Source organism: Euprymna scolopes, chromosome 6 (assembly GCF_053919585.1).
Source record: "Euprymna scolopes isolate OS-2025 chromosome 6, ASM5391958v1, whole genome shotgun sequence".
NCBI lineage: Eukaryota > Metazoa > Mollusca > Cephalopoda > Sepiida > Sepiolidae > Euprymna > Euprymna scolopes.
In genome coordinates, this window is record NC_136487.1 from 96746655 (window position 1) to 96772497 (window position 25843).

General features: G+C 32.4%; 1 protein-coding gene across 1 annotated transcript in view; it reads left to right on the forward strand.

The window, feature by feature from the left end:
- Positions 1-8107: 8107 nt before the first annotated feature.
- LOC145277812 (uncharacterized) overlaps positions 8108-25843 on the forward strand; it is a 184668-nt gene continuing 166932 nt past the window's right edge. The window contains exon 1 of the mRNA XM_080129695.1: positions 8108-8532. Within this exon, the coding sequence (XP_079985821.1) occupies positions 8436-8532 (97 nt within the window). The 5' untranslated portion in view covers positions 8108-8435. The remainder of the gene's footprint in view (positions 8533-25843) is intronic.

Here is a 25843-nt window from a genome sequence, read left to right on the forward strand (position 1 = left end):
CAATAGTAATATTCACGTTGTTTACTATAGTAATAGTCACTTTGTATACAATAGTAATATTCACTTTGTGTACAATAGTAATATTCACTTTGTATACAATAGTAATATTAACTTTGTATACAATAGTAATATTCACTTTATATACTATAGTAATATTCACTTAATATACTAAAGTAATATTCACTTTGTATACAATAGTAATATTCACTTTGTATACTATAGTAATATTTACTTTGTATACAATAGTAATATTCACTTTGTATACTATAGTAATATTCACTTTGTATACAATAGTAATATTCACTTTGTATACTATAGTAATATTCACTTAATATACTAAAGTAATATTTACTTTGTATACAATAGTAATATTCACTTTGTATACTATAGTAATATTTACTTTGTATACAATAGTAATATCCACTTTGTATACTATAGTAATATTCACTTTGTATATAATAGTAATATTCACCTTGTATACTATAGTAATATTCACCTTGTATATTATAGTAATATTCACTTTGTATACTATAATAATATTCACTTCGTATACAATAGTAATATTCACTTTGTATATAATAGTAATATTCACTTTGTATCCAATAGTAATATTCACTGTCTATACTATAGTAATATTCACTTTGTATCCAATAGTAATATTTACTTTGTATACAATAGTAATATTCACTTTGTATACAATAGTAATGTTCACCTTGTATACTATAGTAATATTCACTTTGTATACTATAGTAATAGTCACTTTGTATACAATAGTAATATTCACTTTGTATACAGCAGTAATATTCACTTTGTATACAATAGTAATATTTACTTCGTATACAGCAGTTATATTCACTTTGTATACTATACTAATATTCACTTTGTATATTATAGTAATATTCACTTTATATACTATAGTAATATTAACTTTGTATACTATAGTAATATTCACTGTCTATACTATAGTAATATTCACTTTGTATCCAATGGTAATATTTACTTTGTATACAATAGTAATATTCACTTCGTATACAATAGTAATGTTCACCTTGTATACTATAGTAATATTTACTTTGTATACTATAGTAATAGTCACTTTGTATACAATAGAAATATTCACTTTGTATACAGCAGTAATATTCATGTTGTATGCTATAGTAATATTCACTTTGTATAGTAGAGTAATATCCACTTTGTATACTATAGTAATATTCACTTTGTATATAATAGTAATATTCACTTTGCATACAATAGTAATATTCACTTGGTATACAATAGTAATATTCACATTGCATACAATAGTAATATAAACTTTGTATACAATAGTATTATTCACATTGCATACAATAGTAATATTCACTTTGTATACAATACTAATATTAACTTTATATACAATAGTAATATTTACTTCGTATACAGCAGTAATATTTATTCGTATACAGCAGTAATATTTAATTTGTATTCTATAGTAATAATCAGTTTTTATACTATAGTAATATACACTTTATATACGATAATCATATTCACTTTGTATACCGCAGTAATATTCACTTAGTATGCAACAGTAATATTCACTTTGTATAATATAGAAATATTCACTTTATATACTATAGTTATATTCACTTTATATACTATAGTAATATTCACTTTGTATACAATAGTAATGTTCACTTTGTATACAATAGTAATATTCATTTTGTACACAATAGTAATATTTACTTTGTATACAACGGTAATATTCACTTTGTGTACTATAGCTATATTCACTTTGTATACTATTTTAATATAATATTCACTTTGTATATAATAGTTATATTCACTTTGTATGCTATAGTAATATTCACTTTGTATACAATAGTAATATTCACTTTGTATACAATAGTAATATTCACTTTTTATATAATAGTAATATCCACTTTGTATACTTTCCTAATATTCACTTTGTATACTATAGTAATATTTACTTTGTATCCAATAGTAATATTCACTTTGTATACTATAGTAATATTCACTTTTTATACAATAGTAATATTCACTTTATATACTATAGTAATATTCACTTTGTATACAACATTAATATTCACTTTGTATACTATAGTAATATTTACTTTGTATACAATAGTAATATTCACTTTGTATACAATAGTAATATTCACTTTGTATATTATAGTAATATTCACTTTGTATACTATGGTAATATTCACTTTGTATACAATAGTAATATTCACTTTGTATACTATAGTAATATTCACTTTGTATACAATAGTAATATTCACTTTGTATACAATAGTAATATTCACTTTGTATACAATAGTAATATTCACTTTGTATACAATAGTAATATTCATTTTGTATACAATAGTAATATCCACTTTGTATACAATAGTAATATTTACTTGGTATACAATAGTTATATTCACTTTGTATACAATAGTAATATTCACTTCGTAAAATGTCATATCTTTTACAATAGTATCCTGTAATCTTTGCTTCAATAAACAGCCCAGAAATGTTATGATTCTCAGAGGTTGAACATTGAATTATAGGAATAAAAAATAAAAATTCTAGTATATGTTTAGAGTTGAATGAAGCAGGGGTAGATATTTATTTCAGAGCAACTCCACCTGTGGCTCTTTATACCCCAAGTGCCAATGTTGTATCTCTATGTCTATTTACAAGTGGAATACAATACTGTGGGGCTTCCTTCCAGCTGACTACAACGTGGTTGTTTTCAAGTCTAATATGAATGTTCTTGTTGAACCGTTGTCTTGAATAATTAAATCCTGCCCAAGTTCCATCATTACTGATTGTCACGTGTTGGATCACCTCGCATTGATTAACGCTTATTCTTGAATGGTCCCTGGGCCTTGATAAATGGTAACTCACAAGCAAAAAAATAATAATAATTCTTTTTTATTATTTTACTTTTCAACTCTTAACATTTTGAACAAGCTTCAAATGGCAACATAATTGTTCAAAAAAAAAAACTTTTTGCCTCATTTAAATGTCACAATTTGTTATTATTTAACATTCTGTCTTTTAGTGTCACGAATTGTTGATATTCTTGTCCTTGAGTTTGGCGAGTATTTATTTATTTTCAGCGCGTGTTTATTTCTAAATATTCCTGAGGATTTCACGAAAGATGTGAAAAGAAAAACTGAATGATGTTCTTAGAATTGATAGCATGAAACATTCATGATTTTGTTTGTTTGTTTTTTCAAACCAGACGGTTGTTGTCATTAGTGTCATTAGTCACTGGTACATTCGGCTTGATCCCCATCAGATGTTCAATGCACAAAACCTTTTATAAAACTTGGTTTAGTCTTGAAAACAAAAAAGAATTCATTAAGTTTGCCTAAAGTTTCGGGGTGGTGTATTTGTAAGAATCATAGTTAGTTCAGTTATAGATAATTATTTCTAGCACGAAAACGTAATACTGTCGTGTGATTTAGAATTCACATCAACTCACGTGATCATAAGTGCTGAAATAAGGATTCTTATTTGCGCAGCCTTTAAATTCCTTCTCTTTAACATGCTGCCATATTTACTGTTCTTTTCTGATATCATCAATCAACTTACACACAATGATCAAGGAATCAAAACTTTATTAACATTTTCTCTGAATTGGCGCGTCCATGTAAGTGCCTAAACATACACAAACTTCTATTTCGTTCGCTAATGATTTGTCGAGTTTAATATTGTCGTCATGGTACATTGCATTCTCGTTTAAATTCAACTTTTCTTTAGAATTTCTTTGTGTACTTCCTAGTGATTGGACGATTTCAAATCAAATTATTAAGTCAGATCCATGTCCAAGGAACCTATATCTAAAATTTCAATTGTTCATACCCAAAATTGTCGGAGGAGTTTGGTAGAGTTCTCAAAGGTCACATCATTGAACGTTGACTCCTTAACAGCGATATTTCTGGCCGAAAACGGATTATAAAGATTTTCCCAAATCTCTATACCCTGTATATCAAATTTCGAGTCTGTAGACTGAAAATTTACAGAGTTATTGTATAGGGAAGTGTACATAGACAGACAGACACACAAACACACACACACACACACACACACACACACTTTTATAGATATACTAGAATTTCAGCCCAGCGTTGCCCGGGTTTTTGGAGGTGTATGCTGAGCAAAAAAAAAGCGATCAATTTTTTTTAACTTTAACCCCTATTATGACCCCTTAAAATTTATTGCTTTTGGCTCAAATCAAGTTATTGAGTTAGATCCATGTCCAAGGAATCTATATCTAAAATGTCAAGTGTTTAGACCCAAAATTGTCGGAGGAGTTTGGTAGAGTTCTCAAAGGTCAAATTGTTGAACTTTGACCCCTTAATTGCCAAATTTCTGATCGAAAACCGATCACATCGATATTCCCAAATCTCAGTACCCGAAATTTGATAGACAAAAATTGACAGAGTTATTGCATAGGAAAATGTACACACACACACACACACACACACACACACACTTTTATAGATATACTAGAATTTCAGCCCAGCGTTGCCCGGGTTTTTGGAGGTGTATGCTGAGCAAAAAAAAGCGATCAATCTTTTTTTAACTTTAACCACTATTATGACCCCTTAAAATTTATTGCTTTTGGTTCAAATCAAGTTATTAATGGGTTAGATCCATATCCAAGGAACCTATATCTAAAATGTCAAGTGTTTAGACCCAAAATTGTCGGAGGAGTTTGGTAGAGTTCTCAAATGTCAAATTGTTGAACTTTGACCCCTTAATAGCCAAATTTCTGGTCGAAAACCGATCACATCGATATTCCCAAGTCTCAGTACCCTGTCTATAAAATTTCGAATTTGTAGACTAAAAATTGTTATTGCATAGTGAAATGTACACAGACACACAGACAGATAGACAGACAGATACACAGGCACACAGACACACGGACACGTTCACTTTTATAGATATATAGATATAATGAGCGTGGATGACTACAAATACGCATCTATATTATTATATATACATTATATATGCGTGTGTGTGTGTGTGTGTGTGTGTGTGTGTGTGTGTGTGTGTGTGTGTGTGGTACCTTGTTTGTGTGTGTGTGCGGAACGGTCTCTACTGAACTACTGTGTCAATTTTTGGTCTGCTAACTTGAAACTAGATATATAGATTATTAAAACAAATTCAATTTGGTTTTTAGCCAGTAAAATAGCTGATCCGGAGTCATAATGGAAAAATTAGAACTTGGCAGGCCTAAGTCGAAAATTATTTTAACTTTTATTCATCCTAAGTCACAGTGTCAGCGAGATGTAAGGAGCTACTGGGAATTAGAGGCCAGATTTATAGGGAAATGCTGAGTGGGTTATTGTGTAGCCAGATGTTTGTTTATATTACATTTAAAATTCTGCATGTTGGTACAGATGGGTGGGAATTTATTAATTATCGGATTGGTCAAGAATATTTATGTCGATGAAGAACAAGTGCAGCAAGTTCATCAGAGTACATTCCATTGAAGTACTTGAAAACCAAGCAGATGAGTGCAACAATGCGGTGATGGGATAGGGCTGAGCTTGGTAGACAGTGTGGGATCTATTTGATGAGGGGCTTTTTTGATGCAGCAACCCAAATATGACGCTAATACTTTATGCATTAACGGATGGTGCCTTTGTAGAAGTATGGGATATTAGTACATGCGAGTAGTTTTCTAACATGGTAGCGGGAACCCACTTTCGTTGCAGCAGCCTTGGCAGTGTTTTCTGCGTAATTGTTTACATTCATGTTACCTGTAAATATTAGGGGGGTGTTAAAATGAAGGGCTATCATATAGGGTTCTATTAGTTATTGATTGCAATATTATATCGTGTATTAAAAGGTTTCTTATTAAAGCTTTGTCTTAGTAGCATTAAATGTTATCATCCATTTTCCCCCCATTCCACTACAAACTAGAGGTCATTTCCTAAGGATTCAGCCGTTGACTTAGATATGCGTGCGTTTACTTTGCCCACATGTCGAATATAGATAGTATGTTAACATACTATCTATGTTAACATGTTAATATATATTTTAATTAACATGTCGCCGTTTAAAACATGAAAATATTCGAATTTTAATTTAAAGAAAAACTAAAAACAAAGAAAGTAAATGGATTTGATTACACTATTTCTCACATGATTATCCCTATAAGAGACTAAGTGTTTATGCAATTGAGCTCTTTTTTTTTCTTTTTTTTTACTGGAGGCGATGGGAATTTCTTAATGTGAAATGAATTGGATAAAATGGTTTCAAATTATAACATTCTTTAAAATTTTAAGTAGGTTGTAGAATCACAAACTCATCGCAAATTTAAACTGTTTGATAAAATTGGAGGTAATATTGTCAAAATTAAATCCTATCATTACAACATCAAATGAAGTACACTACAAATGAAGTACACTACAAATGAAGTACACTACAAATGAAGCACACTACAAATGAAGTACACTACAAATGAAGTACACTACAAATGAAGCACACTACAAATGAAGCACACTACAAATGAAAGTGGCGTGCATCTCTCTTTCTACTCACTCGCTTGCCACTTTGAATTAATACGGCACTAACTAGGCTACAGACCTTTTGGAGTCCTGGAATGTATTTTCTAAAGATTAGAGTTAGTTAAGTGCTATTGACTTATATACTAAAATAGTGTTTACTATCACTTAACTTTTCTGGGCTAATTATTTATCACCTTTGTATAATCAATTGTTAAAATCCAACTAAATCTGAGAATATGCAAATTTATAGTAAGTGTTTTTTTTTTTGTTTTTTTTTTGGTCTTTTTTTTATATTATAGGTGTTCAGAATATTTTACTCTCTTCTGACTTTATATTTCGGAACCAAAATAAATTTTTGATAATATATATTTAAGTATATCTTTCTTGAGATGACTAAGAATCAAATTGTATTATTTAGTTTTATATGTTACTTTTTTTTAACTTTGTTATTAAAATGATGCTAGTTGTACGTACGTAGCGTTGCCCGAGATTTTTTTACTTTCATTTTCGATACGTTTTTATATTTTAAACTATGAATTTGTTTTTTGCTGTTGTTTTTCCATTTTTAAATATTTTGGAAGTTAAATTTAATTGTTAAGGCATCCTTTGGCTAATCATCAATTTAATCAAACTGTTTATAAAATTATAACTAATTTATTAAAATAATTTTTTAAACTCATAAAATTAGATGTAAATATTTCTCAAAACTTTTTGTAATATTTTATTAATTAAGAACTTGAAAGTCTGAAATTACATTCGATTCAGCAGTTTAAATGTTTTCAAATATCGAATGATTACGAAATAATTTTTTTTCATCTCCAACTTTTCAATTATTAACCAAAATTAAATTGGCTTGTAATTAAATTATTTATTAAATTAAATGTTCTAGTTTGCACTATTGTATATGTTTTATTTCAATAAATATTTTAATATTAGTAAATAAAAAAGCTCAAAGTGTAATTTACATTGACTTAAGAAATACACACACGCAGACACACACACACACACACACACAGACACACACACGCACGCACACACACACACACACACACACACACACACACACACACACACGACGTTGTTGCACGATTTCCGCACTTGTCCAGAATTTCCTCAATGAAAAACAAAAAAGAAAATACAACTTGAAAAATATAGAACTTAATTTAAAAAAACAAAAACAAAAAAAAAACCGGTACTACGGTTCCGGGCTGAAGGGGGAACGGTTGATTAGGGTACACAAGGGTCCTCGTTCAGGACGGGAATGTCATTTGGTATGGACTCAATAACGCTTGCCTAGGTACACATTATGCATTCAACGTAAAGCCGTCTAAACTAAAAGTTACTATAAAATAAACATTAAAAAGAAAATAACTCTCAAACTAAATGACTTCACTATTTATTCGACGTACAAAGTTGTGTTCTGTTTGTTTTTGTCTTTAATGTAGAAAACTTTCACGAACTTTTCACTAACCCGACGAGCGCGCACACCCGTTCCTTAGCGCATTAGCCCCGCCCCTTTCGTTCTATCAATCTTTTTTCTCGTCTTTCTTAATTTGTTCATTTCTCAGTCGGCCTGACCGCCTTCCTCCTCTTTCCCCCTCGCTTTCTTTGCTCTTAAATCTACGCTTCTTTGCATCTATCTCGCTTCTTCCCCCTTTCGGATCGTACTGTGGCAAAAAGAAAGAAAAAAAAAGTAACTTTTTTTTCTTTCCCTCTTTTTACCCCCTCCCCCTTATACGATGACAGAAACGCGTTCGCATGCAGGAAGAAAGGTACAGATAAAAAAAGGCTCTTTCGATCAAGTTTTACAGTGACTAAAATCGTTACTATAGAGCAATCCAAATTCCACGCATAAACATTTAAGGATACCCGAATTACGCCAGTGTTTATCACTTTTTTAATAATATTAAAAAAAAGAGAAGCATAAAAATGCCGAAGAAGCCGCCTATTTTTATGGACGAACAAAATACAGTACCAAGAAAATTCCTCAAAAATACTTTGAGCCTTCGTAAAAAGAAAATAAAAGGTAAGTTTTGCTTCATCACTTTTTTAATTCAAATGAAAAGTTATGTTTGTTTTTATCTATAAAGTAATACATATGTGACGACACGCAACTCACATTTCGACATAGAGAAACAAAATGAGAGAATGATCAAATTTGAATTTAGTCAGATGTTTTGTTTTTATTTATTTTCCGCGTTGACCAATTGTTGCGCATGAGCGTTGTTGCGCCGTTGCGTTATTCATTCTACGCCCGGTTTTGCGCCGCAGACATTAGATTTTAATGAAATGTATTTTGTTTTCATTTTAACCAATAATAACACATATGAGCAAAAAATAAAATAACATTTTTTTTAATTTTTACTTACTTTCCACTTTAGCAGTCACCTTTAAAATTACGACTTTTGAGAAGTTTTCGGGTATGCTGAAAACGAATATCGCATTTAAATTTTCCGCAAACAAGTAGTTTTCCGGATATAAAGCAATGCGATTCCTTTATGTTATCATTGCTGCCCATTGTTGTACGCGCAAGCGCGCCAAAAATATGAGCGCTCGCGCCGCTCGTGTGTACGACAATGACCACCAGTGATGTAATAAAGGAATTGCGGTAAATGTGACTATCGGCATACCCTGGCCTAATTACCGCCAAAAAAATCACCCGCGTCCATCAAACTTAAAGACCGAACCGAAAACTCGGAAACGAAATGAAACGAAATCTTTTTTTTTTTAATTATTTATTTATTATTATTATTTTATTATTAGTAGTATATATATATATATTTTTTTTTTTTTTGCTTCATTTATTTTTTATTTATTTTAGTTCAGGTACGCGTTTACCAGAAAAGATATATTTCGCTTGTTATTATTTTAGTAAGAACGAATTACTATTTTTTTTTTTTTATCTTTCTTACTAAAATGAAATCAAATTGTTGATTCTTTTATTTATTTATTTATTTTCTTTCATGCGTACTTAAATAAAATTCGCTTCATTCCGTTTTCGAGTTTTCGATTCGGTCTTTAAGTTTGATGGACGCGTACGATTTGTTTAGAGGTGATTTGTCCAGGGTATACCGATAGTCACATTTACCGAAATTGCGGTGCTTTATATCCGGAAAACTACTTGTTTGCAGAAAAATTAAATGCAATATACGCTTTCAGCATACCCGAAAATTTATAAAAGTCATGACGACTTTTAAAAGTGATTTTAAAGTTGAAAATTAAGTAAAATGTTACCTTTTTTTATAATTCTAAACAAAATTGGGCATTTTCCAGAATAGCTAACAAATAAAACCTTAAGATTAGCACATCTTTATTTTATTCATAAATATCAACTTCTATCGTTACATTTATATACAATTGACAATTAAACTTAGAATTGTTGTAGTTACATCAACCTAATCGCAGTTCGATCGTAGATCACTTTAAATTTTGGCAGAATTTTCCAAAATATCTAACAAAACAAAACTATGATGAAAAAAATAATATACAACAAACAAATGTTACCAAAACCAAACCAAGTTACTTTTCCACCTACTTAGATATATTTTTGTGTTTTAATTTAAAATGTTTTTACTTTAAAATAAATTGCAGTATAAATCCTGTCGAGTTAAAATGAAAAACAAAATAGTGGTCTCGTTAGAGCATTTGTGTAGTTTCGATATTCGCTCAAAAATTACTAATTAAACAAAACTTGGTAGAAGATTAAATTTTCACACGATTGGTAACATTTATTCGATGTGTTTCTATCTATCAGTATTTTCTTTAATTATCGATTTTTGAGCGATTATCGAGGCTCAACCATAGCTATAATGAAACCAACATCTTGTTTTTCATTTTAACACGACATGCTTAACTATCTTATTTTTAGTAAAAAATAAGTTAAAACAAAAAATTTTTTCCAGCTTGTCAGCCATCATATCAAGTTTTTCAGCTTAGCTTGCCTTCGGTAACATTAATTGTATTTTTGATGTCTTTTTTGTTTTGTTAGCTATTCTGGAAAATGTTCAACAAATTTCAAATGAGCTGATAAGATTTACAATCGAACAGCAATTGAGTTGATGTAGAAAGCCAATCACACGGAATAAAAACAAGACTCAAGAACTAAAAAACAAAAATTGTTGTATTTGATCGCCTTTTCTAATTAGTGATGTACATTTTATTTTTATTGTTATTATAATTATAAACTGCCTCAATGTAAACAATTCAAACCTTCTTTTTCTGGTGTCAACCGTTAAACAACTATTTTGATGTTTAGAGAAGAGTATAATGTTGACATTTGGGAAAGAATGGAGACTAAAATACAACGATTTACAATAAAGAATAAAATATAACAATGTAAATAAATCAGTCATTTTATTTATTTATTTATTTATTTATTTATTTATTCATTCATTCATTCATTTGCGCATGCAAAACTCTGCACAAAACTCGACAGGATTACTTTAAAAAAATTTGCCCCTTCCCATGTCAAAAATGGCTTCGTACATATGCAGAATACGGACCGTGCTGAAATAATAGCATTATTATTAGAACTCCATTCTTCAAGATAATTAAATGTAACTCTATGGCTAAGTATGTATTGAGCTTTGTTTTTTATCTTGTTTGGTTGTTGTTGTAGCTCCTTACTGGATTTCACTCAGGCAATATTGTCCGCCATGTTACTGCCTGGTTTGTAAAAGCAGCGTTGTTTGTTTCTCTTTCAAATATGCGGAACTGAAAATGTTTTTTTTTTTTTTTTATGTTAACACGAAAAATTGTCCTAATCAACTTTCCATGCATTTGTGTTTAATTCTTAATTACGTTTTTTTTTATCTGTTTGTCCTCCAGTGACAGAATCGTTTATGCAAACTGAGTTTAATTCTGAACAAGACGTCTTTATCATGCCATTCTCAAAATATTTCTCTTGGTTAAGACTCAAAAGTAACAAAATTTTAGCACTTTTTTTCTGCATCGGATTTTATTTATTCCATCATCGTAAAACTGAAGATGCGGCATAATAATCGATTGGCGATATCAATTATTTTAAAGAAAATAAATTTGGGTAATTACTACAATAATTTACTATGCTTTGCCTACTTATGTGCTGCGTTAAACAATTAATATTTAAAAGAAGTTTGAAGACATTTATTTTAACTTGAGTAAACTGCGGTAGACGCGTTGTTTCTGGACAGGAACTAAGTACACAACCGAAACGGAAGCGAGAAATGGCCGAATACTTGGCTCCTGCATTTTCGGCCCTTATTCGCTTCTGCTCGTGTCATGTGTTTAGTTTCTGTAATGACTCGAAATAACTGAACACGAATTATTCTATTCACAATCACTATTTTTGCTAAAATTCTTTAACTTCTTGGAAATATTGTTCAACGCAAATAAATCACACATTATAGAAAAGTAAAAATATATTGTTTTTAACGGTATATTCTTAAAAAAATAATTTTTCATTGATAGCAATGAGTATTCTTTACTTTTACACTTGTCGCGTAATCAACGCGAAAATACGCGACAGATTCGACGATAAACGTGAGTTTGAATTTCGTTGGGCCTTGTGGTTCTTTATTCTCTAATATAGCAATGTGGAAAAAGATGGTAACATGAGATGTAGATAAGGACATCATTCACTGCCAGGCAGCGACTGGGTTGCTTGTAAACCATGGAATATGAAATGTCATAAAACAGCGGAAATCAAATAAAAGAACAACTTTTTTCATAAGGTTTGCTTTACTTACATCTTAACGAAAGCAAATATGACACAGTTAAAGGATCATACCCCCCCACTCCCTTGAGGGTAACGTACTCAAGAGAATAAGTAAAAAAAAATATCCGAACTCACTCCACGATTTTGAGTGTCTCGGTCATCAGAAATTGACCTTCAGTGGCGTTTGTTGTCAGTACTCGAAGGAAAGCTAATACAGCACTTCCTAACCTGTAGACTGTTCATTTTCTCCAAATCTCTACAACGTGTCTAATATTGAATCGCTTAACGCAAACAACTTTTACTCTATTATAGATTAATCCTAGTAGACTTAAAATCGAAAAGAATCCTGCTTTTGGACATCGAGGAAAAACATTTTTTCCCCTTCGAAAATACTTTGTGCACCCAGGAAAAATGCACTCCCATGCAACACAACTGCTGATCTGGCACATTGGACTTTAAAAGGAAAATATTGTAGCCAATCGACATTATGTAGTGAAGACATTCTTTTTATGTGCTGTGCAATTCTTACTTTTCGCTACGAATGATCAGAGTTCTCTATCTACCAAAGTATGTATATAAGGAGAATTATCATTTCCGCTTTTGGTTCAGTTGAGATTGTAGTCTGAGTAAGTTAGATTGCGAAATAAATCCTAGCTGAAACATATATTAACATGTGTAGCTAACAATGTTTGAATAAATTAACACATGTATACTATGTGTGTGCGTAAAGTATCTTTACTAGATGGTTATTTTAGTTAAAATGTTGACGAAAAATGTGTTATACTTTTTCAAAATCCAGAAACTATTTAATTTTTATTTTATGGATAAATTCGAAATATCGAACATAGCATGTGTGTTAAAAATGAGCTAAACTTATTTATTTGGAAAAGTTATACGACAGAGTCCGTGTAAAAACGAAAATAATAATAATAATTAAAAAACAGCGTCCGTTAAATATATAATTTCCGATCAGTTTTATTTAAAAACATTTTCGTAGACTGAAATATTTTTAATTAGATATTTAAAGAATATCTAATTAAAATATCAAAATATTCGTTTTAATTATTCCAAATTTGAATTAATAAAATGTTTATCAGAATCTAATTTTATAAATTAATTTGTTTTTTATAGATTGCCTTTATCTTTACCAAAAACAATTGGGATTAACTTTCAAATATGTATATTTAAATTGTTTTTTTAATGAAAATCAATTCTGGGTCCTGTTTAATAGTTCTATTCTACCGATGTGCATAGTGTCAATAATTTTTTAAAGTCATGACTCAAAAGATTTCTTAATGTTTGTTTATAGTATTCATATTTTCACGTTCAATAAAGCATAACATTATGAACATTTTACTCCGAGAAAAATGTCTTTCAAATGTATAAAACACATTAATCATGCCTATAAACTAGTCTCCTCCGCTCTATTTAAAAAACGGGTGTATTTCTTTGGATATCGACTGTGACATAAACAATAACGACACCATTTTAGACAAGATAGACTATCGCTCTTGGGATTTGTACACAACTGGACAATTAGTAGATGGTCTGCAAGAAAAATAAAACCGGTTTTTATCAAACGGAAATGGAATTATGTCGTCTTTGCCAGGGCGACAGTTTTATCGTTTCACCCTGTATAACTATTGTGTTTTACCATTTAAAAGCTTTCACATCGTTCCTACGCTAACTAGTTTAAATGAATTTAATTCTAAAGCGTTTTATATAAATTATCTATTTTGCGTTGTTGTATTACGAGTTCTGTTTATTGTTTTCTTTAATCAGCTCATAGAACATGGCTGAAATATAATGAAGAGAAAAAGTGTGCGTTAATTCATGTTTTCAAAATCGTTTGTGATTGTTGTTAGCATATTTGTTTTCTTGTATATTAACCATAGACTGAAGTAAAGTCAGCCGAGTTTGTCTCTGTAATGTAACAACGAATGGTCTCGTTTCTATAGCGGCGCCTACATCTGGGCAAATACACCATTTGCTGCCCAGTGAAGGCGTCAAAGGAATAGGTCACCTACTCTTGCGTTTGAAGAGGAAAGCACAGCCCTGGGGTCAAAATCCCGAAGAGGCAACTCTCATTACGACCTGCTAAGTATCCCTGATAACGGAGACACGACGTTGCGCTCCCTACCGTGTTAAGGAGTTGGCCAGATATAATAAAACCAGAATAATACTTTGATGCGACTAGACCACATGTTGATAATCCTAATTTTTTTTTCTTTGAAACATAAATGTACCAAGATGTTATTTATCTTATTTGAATTCTAAACAAATTGTATTTGAATTCGTAATGAGATGATCGTGTTATTTTCATAAGTAAATTAGGTTTGTGGTGTGTCCACTGATATGATTTACTGACAAATTTTTAGTAGATTTCTTCAAGTATTTTCCTATTAATGGGTTAGTGCTTATGAAGGCCAAAGGGCGACTATAGGATAAGTTAAAGATATTGTCATTTGACCATGACCAACACGTTTGAGAAGATTGATAACGATGGGTTAAATGATCAGAATTTGATAAAGTTGACGGCTCGATAAGAATTTGTTATTATTCGACTTTAAAACGACCGTATTGTACTCTGTTGTGGAGCAGCCCCACGTTATTGTATTCCATAGATGGGGAGTTCTTCGAACATATTTTTCCTGATAGTTCCGTTTAGTTTCAGGCGACACGGTGAGTCAAGAACATTCTTTGTAGTGTTTGTAAGATAGAAGAGTCCTTGCTGTGAATGTTTTTTGGAGTAGGGGAGGCACAGATCGAACTAGGTCAAGTACCTAGGATGAATGTAATCATGGAGCAGAGAAATGTTATGCAATGTTTTCATCTAAAACGAAACACCGTACATTTTGGTACGTAAAGAACAAGGTAATATCTTCAAATGTGATTCTTATTTAATAATGCCGTTGTTATGATACTAAATGTGTTAATGTGTTTATGTATCCATCTTTTATATGTAATGTAACGTGGGATTTGGACCGGTATATCTCCATAAACTGAAGTTGCATATAAAAGTTTACTTCAGACGAACTTTAGCCTGATTATTGATAGTGCTTCACAAAAATGAAATTAGTTTAGTTCAAACGGACCGATTTTTCCTATTTACTCGTTTCCTTTTTGCTTAGAAATTTCAGTTCACTATTAGGATAGACCAACTCCTCTACTTAGTAATCAGTCCCCATCCTTGGACTCAAAATACCATAAACAAAATTACGGTAGAAATTTAATTAGGATTTTTTTTTTCGTATTACACCCTCCACTCTTTTATTTCATATTAATTGCTACGCGCATCAACAATTAATCATTTGTTTAATAACTATTTTTGCACAAACTAATGCTTATGAATCCCATTATATTGAATTCAAAAATTTATTAATTGATTGAATTATTAGTATGAACCCGTCTGTGTTAGAAAATAAGTTATCGTAGAAAGCGAGAAAATATCCTTCGCATAATGTTTTTCTTGCCCCCCCCGTTTAATCTTCACACTAGATCCTCCGTAAATTTCATTCACACGAAACCTCTTGACAGCGAGAGAGGTTAACAATCATCAAATCCGTCTAAAAGTTTACAGAAATGATATTTAAAACCTTGTAATTATGCATGGAAATATGAACTCGTTACAAAAAGTATACTTGCTCCTTTCTCTTGAAAATACCTTTATTTGTGTTAAATGTTAATTGTCAGAAGAGGAACACGGGGTTTCTGCTGTATGTAAAATGTGATTGTCCCACGTGGGAAATTGAGATGAAAGGTAAGTTGGTACGTAACATCGAAAAAAAAATAGGTACCGAGATGATATGAACAGCCCTGCGATGAGGATGCAATTTATCTGCATCGTTTATTTATGGAAATAGAAATATTCATGTTATCTAAATGTGTGTTTGCAGAGACACCTGACACGACACGAAATATTTTGTTGCTCCACACAGAAAGTGGTAGTTTATTGCTCGGAAGACAACTGATGTTAGAAGAAAAAACAATAATAACAGCAGAAAAAACAATAATAACAGCAGCTGCTCTTATTATTGTTGGACTATAATCATCTACGACTAATGGAGATTCGGTATCTGTCTGTCTGAAAGCGAAAATATCCTGTGACTCCTATTAATGTACTATCTTTCAATGCTTCTGAGGAAGATTTCAGCATCTGCTCTGTTGTAATGAGAATATCTTTCCAGAAATGCCATTCTCCTTTGACGCGGTTTTGGAGTATATATTTTATTGATAGGAGATCATTGTCACGACTTATCATTCTTTAGAGAGATAGGCTATTATATATCAAGAAGAAATTGTTACAACTAACTGTTCATTAACAAAGTCAGCGCTTACATTTGTAAAAATATGCGACCGGAGGAAACATTTTACTCCAAATAATAATAATTAATGATTAATGCGTAGGAAAGTTTAAGATATGATAATTCTATAGGACTTTAAATACAAACAGACAAAATCATCTAAGCTAGAAAACCAGACATAATAATAGTCTACAGAGAGATAAAAATAAATAACTGATTTCGCCGTTTCAGCAGATCATAAGGTGAATCTGAGGGAAACAAAATATACCTACCTCGAATTCGCTAGAGGTTATTGATCGCGAAATCTACGGTTGTATCAATGATTGTCAGCAATCGTAAGAACAGTTCCTAAAATCTGAAAAAAAGATTAGAAATACTTGAAATCAGATGAAGGATTGACATCATGCAAAGCACAGCAGACGGAAATTACGGGGCTAGTAAACGAACGCACGTGAATAACAAAAATGAAATAATGAAAATCAAACCCAACTTGAAGGAAACATAAAAATATTACTTGAGACAAACTGAATGAAGTTTGACGATAAGTAAGAAAAAGTCTATAACTGCCCCCACCCCTAAAAAACAACATTGATCTGATTATAGACTTTGTGATTTGCACTGATCGCAGTGGCATCTGAAAACATGGAATTTGAAGGTAAATTAATGCAGTTGCACTGGGAGTTCACCTGAAAAGAAAGTGGTTGAAATGGAAATTCAGGATATCACCAAGTTTCTTTAGATAACACGATCAATAAAATAATTGTTTTTCTAGAATATTAAGGAAATTGACTAAAAAAAAAACACTCGTCAACCACCTCAGCAGGAATAACCTTCTTAGTGACACACGATATGGTTTCCGCTCTGCAAGATCTACCGCAGATGTGCTGACGGTTATATCCGACAGGATTAGTGAATCTCTTGACAAAGACTTCCTTTCTAGGGCAATTGCTCTTGACATATCAAAGGCCTTCGACAAGGTATGGCATAAGGGTCTACTTCACAAGATTTCCAGCTACGGTATAACTGGAAATGTTTTCTCAATCATTAAATCATTTCTCTCCGATAGGCTCATAAGAGTAGTGGTAGATGGACAAAAATCGGAGGCCTGCAATATAAATGCTGGAGTCCTTCAAGGGTCAATCCTGGGCCCAACTCTCTTCCTGATCTACATCAATGACCTCCCTAAACACATACTTAAATCATTCGTTGACATCTATGCTGATGACACGACCATCTACGGCAACACATCAAAGGCTGTAAACGACAAAGTTCTCTCGGATTCTCTCTCCTCTGATCTCGAGAGCGTGGTTCAGTGGGGGGAAGACGTGGCTGGTTACCTTTAATGCATCCAAAACCAAACTCCTATCCTTACATCATCAACGCTCTGATCCCCAGCTGGCATCAATTTTGATGGATGGCTCTCGTCTTGGTGAGGCCCCGTGTTTTGACAAGCTTCTGGGGTTGACCTTTACTCCTGATCTGAAATGGAACACGTACATCAAGTCTGTTGCCAAGGTCGTTGGAAAGATGGTGGGATCCTTCTACCGCTCCAGAAGATATCTCACTACTGATGCAATTCTCTGTCTATATAAAAGCCAAGTACGTCCAAGGATGGAATACTGTTGCCATATCTGGACAGGAGCTACTAAAAACAGCCTATCCTGCCTTGACAGAGTACAAAATAGACTTCGTGGCTTAGTGGGGGATGCCCTTTTCTCTACACTGCAACCTCTCTCCCACAGAACAGACGTTGCGAGCCTATCCTTGTTTTATCGTTATTTCCATGGCAGGTGCTCGTCTGAACTCCAATCTCTGGGGTCCCCCCTCGCCAATCTTTCACGAAAAACACCCTAGCTGAATCCACTGTGAAAAATTTCCCCCACTCTATATCTGTGCCTAAATCAAAACGCGGATTCCATGAACAAAGCTTCTTTCTTAGAACTGCATGCCTGTGGAACTCTGTTCCGTCTGCCTGCTTCCCACCGGACTACAACTTGGATGTCTTCAAGTCCAATGTTAACAAATTCCTAATGAATCGCCCCTTAAGTAAACACTTCATCAAATCTCCACACTAACGTAATGTACTTGCAATAACCCTTATCCCTGAGTTGCTTCCGGGCCTTGATAAGTGGTGATCACTGTGTAAAAAAAAAATTGTATAAAGACAGTTTTGAATATTATGTTGTTCGAAAAATTCTAATCGATGTTTAAGGATATGAATAATAATACGTAATTTCGACGCATTAGAAGCATCTATTATATAAAGGAAATGCATAATTCTTCTGTGCTTGGGTGAGACTGGCTAAAAGTCAAAAACTACACGCGATATAATTACAACGGTGATATATAATGTAGCCTGGTTATAGTAACTAAAATAACTGTAATATCGAATTCCCCAGTCACTAAAGACTAAATTAGTGCTGAAAAAAGGGTGCTAAATATTGTGTTTATTATTCCTTTTAGTGATTGTTTCAAAAACAAATCGAAGTCTGTCAAATCTTTTACTTACTTACTTTCGTTCTATTATATTGAATCAGCTGCCAGAGGCATGACGTCTCTTTACAAGTTCCGAATTGCCTATATGATTGTATTCGACTTTTAAACTGCCAATGAGATTTTGACGAAAGCATTACATCAAATATATAAATAAATATACACTAGGTATCAACATCAAGTGATAGTAATTATTTCGTTAATTTTATTTCAAGTAAATTTTATTGAAGAACTTGTTGTTTTTACCTACAAACGATCGTCATCCAACTCAGAAAGTTTTCAATGTCGAGTGATAACCCTTACATTGATAGTATTGGTTAACTAGTTATGATATTGAATAGAACTGAAAAATGGAGATACATTATTTGCCGATGTGACAGTAATATGTAGATCAATACCCTACAAGTGATGTATATCGATCATGCCAAAATTAGAATTGTTTTATAACAATACTTGTTGTATATACACGGTGTTGCCCGGCAGTATATCGACTTGTAATTTGTGCTTTGCATTTTTTTTTCAATTATACAGTTTTATTTTTCTAAAATGCTATTTTTGTTCCAATCAAAGGGAAGGAACTTTGTATTCATCTACAGAGTTGCTTTCTCTTTAGAAATAACGGCCATTTAAAAAATAATAATGATCGAAGGAATTAAATCGAATTAAATTTTATTCTTAACAAATTGCTGCAACGATCCACGAGACTAACTAATGAATCAGAATCAAATATTGGGTTTGCAAGAAGGATGTTATCGATCGCAAAAAAACTATAAAAAGATTTGATTTCAAACATAACTGTAGAAATATACGAGCGGATTGAAAATAATAAACAAAGATACAAATGGAAAAATACTCATGGCTACTTAGTTCTGAAGTTAAAACAGAGAATTATATAAGTAGCACAGGAGTGAAGTTTCTTTATTTGCAATTATCAAACAAATGTAAGAATAAGAATTGTATACATTTAAACTAAACTCTTATTTCTGGTACTTCGATATTGTCACCAAATGAATAACTTCTGGTAAGGTAGGTTAATATTTGTATTTGAATATATATATATATATATATATATATATATATATATATATATATATATATATATATATATATATATAATCACCGAATAACAAACAATATTACCAGCTTGTATGGAACCTGCGCAAGTAATAGAATATGATAACGTTATAATATTCCAAAATTCTCTTAATAGGAAAATATTTCTAAAAGAAATTCAAAAAAGAAATTGAAAGAAATCCGGAAAATCGTACTAATAAGCACTGTTCACATTTTTAAAAAGTAATCATTGATATAAAGTACAAAAGCAAGCTTATAATACTTTCGTAAGAAATTGTAATACATAGACCCGCAAAAAAGAAATAATAATAATAATAATAATAATAATAATAATAATAATAATAATAATAATAATAATAATAATAATGGCATTAATTAGTATGCATCCCCCATTGTTTCATCACCGTTCCTCCCAATAAAAAAATGATGCCAAAGAGTCGAGAAGAGTCAATAAGGACTGAAAGACCAGGAGCGAACGCCAACCAGACCTCGGCTGGACAAGCGCAAAGAGAACTGGGACCTTGGGGAGGCTGAGTGCCACTCAAATTCCAGTATAAACGAATGGCCACTACCAGCGAGAAACCAATGGTAAGCGGCTGTTGCGATGATGCAAATTCATTTGCAAATGCTATCGAAGGAGGTGGAGAGAGCTGGACGTCTGGGGAGACTTGTTGTCACTCAGCTTCCAGAGAGCACCACAGACTTCCAATCAGATCGTTGTTGACTTGTGTGAAAGCTTCTTGTGAGCCAATAATAATCCTCTATATAATAAAATGACTGCAAAAACTCACCCCCGTACCAAAGTATCGTAGGTTTGCAACAACAGATGCCACATACATATTGAAGACATTTGGGATATTAGCAACTATCTTACGTAGCTTTCGACTACCATTGTAGATACATTCAGTCGTGATAATAAATTGCTACATTGCATCCGACCAGCAACATCATCACAATCTCAACATCTACAGAGGAAGGAGTTTCTATTTTTCTCTCTAAATATCTTGTGCTCCCACCGCTACCAGATGACATCGGGACAAATTCTAAATTCCCCTACGATACTGTGATTGTACCGCTCATAACTGGTTATTAGACACATGGACATAACATAATCTTTATATTTTCCTATTCAGAAATAATAATATCTCCCTTACGAAGTCCGCTCATTCTAATAGACTGAGCTCTGAAAATTCTCAAATTTCATTATTCGTTTCTTCCATTCATAAACGAACGGTTAATGTATTTTAAGCATAGTGTCATTAACACACATATCATTTCGTTTCTTCGACATATATTTTTCCATACTATTAAATTCATAGCTTTCCGTTTTTATTTTTTTTTTTTTTTTGTTAATTTACGCTACTTACATTACTACAAAACGGTAATTCATTAGCTTCTGCGTTAACAACAATACGTAAAAATGTTTCTCTCTCTCTCTCTCTCTCTCTCTCTCTCTCTCTCTCTCTCTCTCTCTCTCTCTCTCTCTCTCTCTCTCTCTCTCGCTCGATCTCTCACTGCATTCTTTTCTCTTGCGTGCTTTTTGTGTCCGTTTTTCGTTTGTCCATTCGGCTCGCACCATAAGATTGTTAAAAAGAAAAAAATTATAAATAGTTGTCACTCCGCATTTACTTACGTATTCACAGATCAAATAAGGACTTCGCTTACGTTTGTTTTGATCATGTAACATGTATGTAAACACACGGAAAACCTTTCTATTTTTTTCGAGAGCTATTTTCTTAGCTTTTCTATTTAATGGAATTCTTGAGATGAATAATGTTTATATTATTTACTAATTCACTTATTTACGGACTGTTGTCCTCATCTTTTACACTTGTTGTTTCACGACGTTCCAACCAACTATTCCTCTGGTCGTCGTCAGGTGGTTAACCTTTATTCAGCATTTTTGTTTTGATCACGTGATATTTGCCGTAAACACACCTACTCTTTCTACTTTCTTCGAGAAGTATTTCTTAGATTTTTTCGACCAAGATAAAAATAGTTTGAATAATACAAGGTGACCCCAAAAAACGGGCCCAACTCTAATTAGGCCCCGTTTCTTAGTGTTTTCTCCGAATGAAATGAAACTTTGGTCATAACTAGTTTATTATATTCAAAACATCACATCAAAACACTAGGGTCTTTTGGCCTTTTTTTTTCTCCGTTCTACAGCATATGTTCTAGATGGCCTCCATTTAGGTTTTATTTTGTTTTTTGGGTCATCCTGTATAAATTCATGGCCTATCACGGTTTGGGTTATTTCTTTATTGTATGCAATTGATTTAACACAAACTGCTATTTTACCTGCTGGGTCATACAGTATTCCTGCATGAAATAATGTGATTTGAACTAGCTCTAGCTGATTTCATAAGTGGTAACAGGAGTCATGATAAACGATCACAGTATTTGCAGTTATTTACAATACGAATTATTGGAAAAGCTTTGGTGAGAGAAAAGAGTTATTGCAGACGTGGAAGTTCTGTAATCTTCTTTCTGTGCAATTCAGGCAAATAGAAGCAACTTTTCATTTTTAGCATAGAGTGATAACAATTCTCCCCATCGTTCTTGTCATATTGCAAACATGCCTACCTTTTGATGGCATAATTTTGACATTAATGGTGGAAAAGAAAAGCAATTTTGCATCAAAAGAATAGTCGTGATAATCGAGGGTGCTTAACTGATGGGAAGGTAGCATAAGGTCGAGTGGTGTACGTGCGCCAAGTGGAGAGGTTGAGGAGAAGAGGATATAACGACAGGCAGCTACAAGACGGTGTAAGATGAACTTGCTATAAACGCGTATTAAGCTGCCATAACGTTCTATCCAAGTTATCACATTTTCATTAGATGTTGGTATAGATTCGTGTTATTTGGCTAGGGTTGCAAAAAGTTCAGTTTTAGTTGGTATAGGAACCTGATCCGATTTCTTTACTTGAAGAATCTCTCGATTTCATGGTCATCATCATTATCATCATCATATTCGTTTTAACGCTGTTTTACTGACATGTTTTGTGTGTATTTTTTTATAATAAATTTCAAATTAACTTATTTTCGTCTAGGTCTCTTTTCAACCTTCTATTTTTCAAATCCTTTCTTATCACTACCTTACATTTTTCCTTGATGTTCCACTACAAACGGACTCTGCTATCTCAACTGCTTTACATCTACTAACGCAAGCACTGTCAAACATCTCCATATATTATCTAGATATATTTTCTCTGATGACTCGATTTACGCATACATCATTTGAACCGATTTAATTTTGAGATATCTAAGTCAAGGTTGTGGATAAAATGTAAGTCACACTTTTAGCAATAACTTAAGTTCTGTGCGTTTTAGAGACTTACTATTTGACTTATATTGTAGACAACGAAGTTTTGCGTTTATGAAATTAAATTTGACTTTGTAAATTTCGGTTAAAGTCGTAATTTTGATGGAAATTAAACTTTTGATTTTTTTCAAATTTGATTCCTTGATCTGATGTTCTTTGATAAGTCTCACAACTGACTTAAGTTTTTTTTGGTCTATTAATGTTTCGTGTAAAATCTTCGAGTAATAATGGTTAGTTAAACGTTATTCTATGGATTGTCTTCAAAAATCCATAATTTAGAACGAATTTTGATATCTTTAAATACTCAAATGTGTGCAAAATCCTGGGTTTATATAGCGCCACAGCTAAATAGGCCTCTTTAATAAAACCAATTATTTAAAGTGCTCCGAGTTTGTTCAATGAAACTCCCCTTAACTCGAAATAATACTGCATTTCTTGTAAAAAGAACGTGTAAAGTTTTCGTATATCTCATTCTTTTACTTTTCGATTGAATGCGAGCATAAAATTTCCTTGTGTGTGTGTGTGTGTGTGTGTGTGTGTGTGTGTGTGTGTGTGTGTGTGTGTGTGTGTGTGTGTGTGTGAATGAAAAGACCCCAAAAAAGTACATAAGAATTCTTTAAATAGAGACTTTTCAGTCTGTGAAAAAGAACGATATAAAAAAAAAAGCCCGTGTGTGCAAAGAGACTTTCGAAAAATAATTAAATCTGTTGTTTTGGAAGAACCATGAATAAATGCATTTTATTTGCACTTTTAAAAATGTCGAGTCTGGTTTTCTTTTCTTTTCTTTGTTTATTTGTTCTTGCGACGTTTATATACAGTGCCACACAAAAGTATTGGATACATTACATTTTTCTTCATAACTTTCATTGCGGTTCAAGATTTTACCTTAAATCTGGTCAGTATATTCTTATTACTATTCTAACTTATATTTGGAGTCGTAACTACAAAATCAAAGTATACAAAGTTTTCATTTAAGGAAAAATATCAATTAACAAACGCAAAAGTATTGGATACAATAAAAAAAACGCGTTTTTAAAATAATTTTAGATGACTTTTGCTTTGCGTGTTGCAATAATGTAAGCGAATTATCACTGACCAATCAGAAAGCTTTATATTAAAATAGTTTTTTATAAAATTCTTCCGGTTTTTGTTCACCTGCTTCAAAGTCAACCAGTTCATTTATAAAAATGTTTAAAACTAAAGAACTGTTAACAGATATTCGTCAAAGATCATTTATAAACATAAAGAAGGGAAGGGGTATCTAATAATATCAAGGGAACTTACTCTACCACTTCGTACAGGTGTAAGCGTTATTAAAAAGTTTAAAAACTCTGGTGAAGCTGTTGCAAATCTTCCAAGATGTGGTCAATCAAAGAAATTAAACGAAAAAAAAATCAATTTGAATTATGTTAAAACATATGGGGAGAAACCACAGGAATTTTGGAACAAGATAATCTGATTAGACGAAATGAAAACTGAAATCTTTGGAAGAAACAGAGCAACATAGGTTAAGCGAAAAATGTCACCGTCTACAACAAAAAGAATACAATTCTTACAGTGAAGTTTGGCGGTTCGATTATGGTAGACGAAGTGTTTTTCATCCGATGGTACTGGTAAATTAGAAATCACCAATAGTAGAGTGAATGAGCGTATTCTGAAGAAAAACCTCCGGAAATCTGTTGATTTGTTAGGACATAATAGCTATTTCGTATTTCAGGACGGCAATAATACCAAACATACTTCAAAACTAACTATAGAATGGCTTCAAAATAACGAAATTGACGTTTTCTATTTGGCCCAGTTATTCTCCAGACTGATCTGAAAAGATCACACGCCACCATTCGTCTACAGTCCAGGTTTGATGAGCAGTTGCTTTTCAGATGAGTCTCGATTTTGTATCGCCTTCGGCGACCAGGAGCCACGTGTTTGGCGAAGAACCACGGAACGGTATAACCAAAAATGCGTTAAGAAGTCTGTAAAGTTTGGGGTTGTATGAGTGCTACAGGTGTTGGTAATTTATGCTTCATCAAAGTAACTGTAAACGCAAAAGTGTACCAAGATATTCTGGAAGCTAATTTACTGCCAGTGTTGGATAACCTGTTTCACAGGGAGGCGACAGACATCATTTTTCAACATGACTTGGCGCCGGCGCACTCTGTCAGCACCACATCTTCCTGGCCCCGAGAATGATCGATCCCTGTTCTTGAATGGCTGGCGAACTCGCCAGATTTTAATGCTATTGAAGCCTTGTGGGATCAGATGAAGAGGAAGCTCCGCAAAGAAAAACCTGCTACCCTTGCAGCCATGAAGATTGCAATGTAAAACACATGGGATTCAGTGTCTACACATGATTGCGAGAAGCTTGTTGATTCCATGCCCCGATGAATTGATGCTGTTATCAAGGCAAAAGGTGCTGCTACTAAATATTGATTAATTTTATTTATAT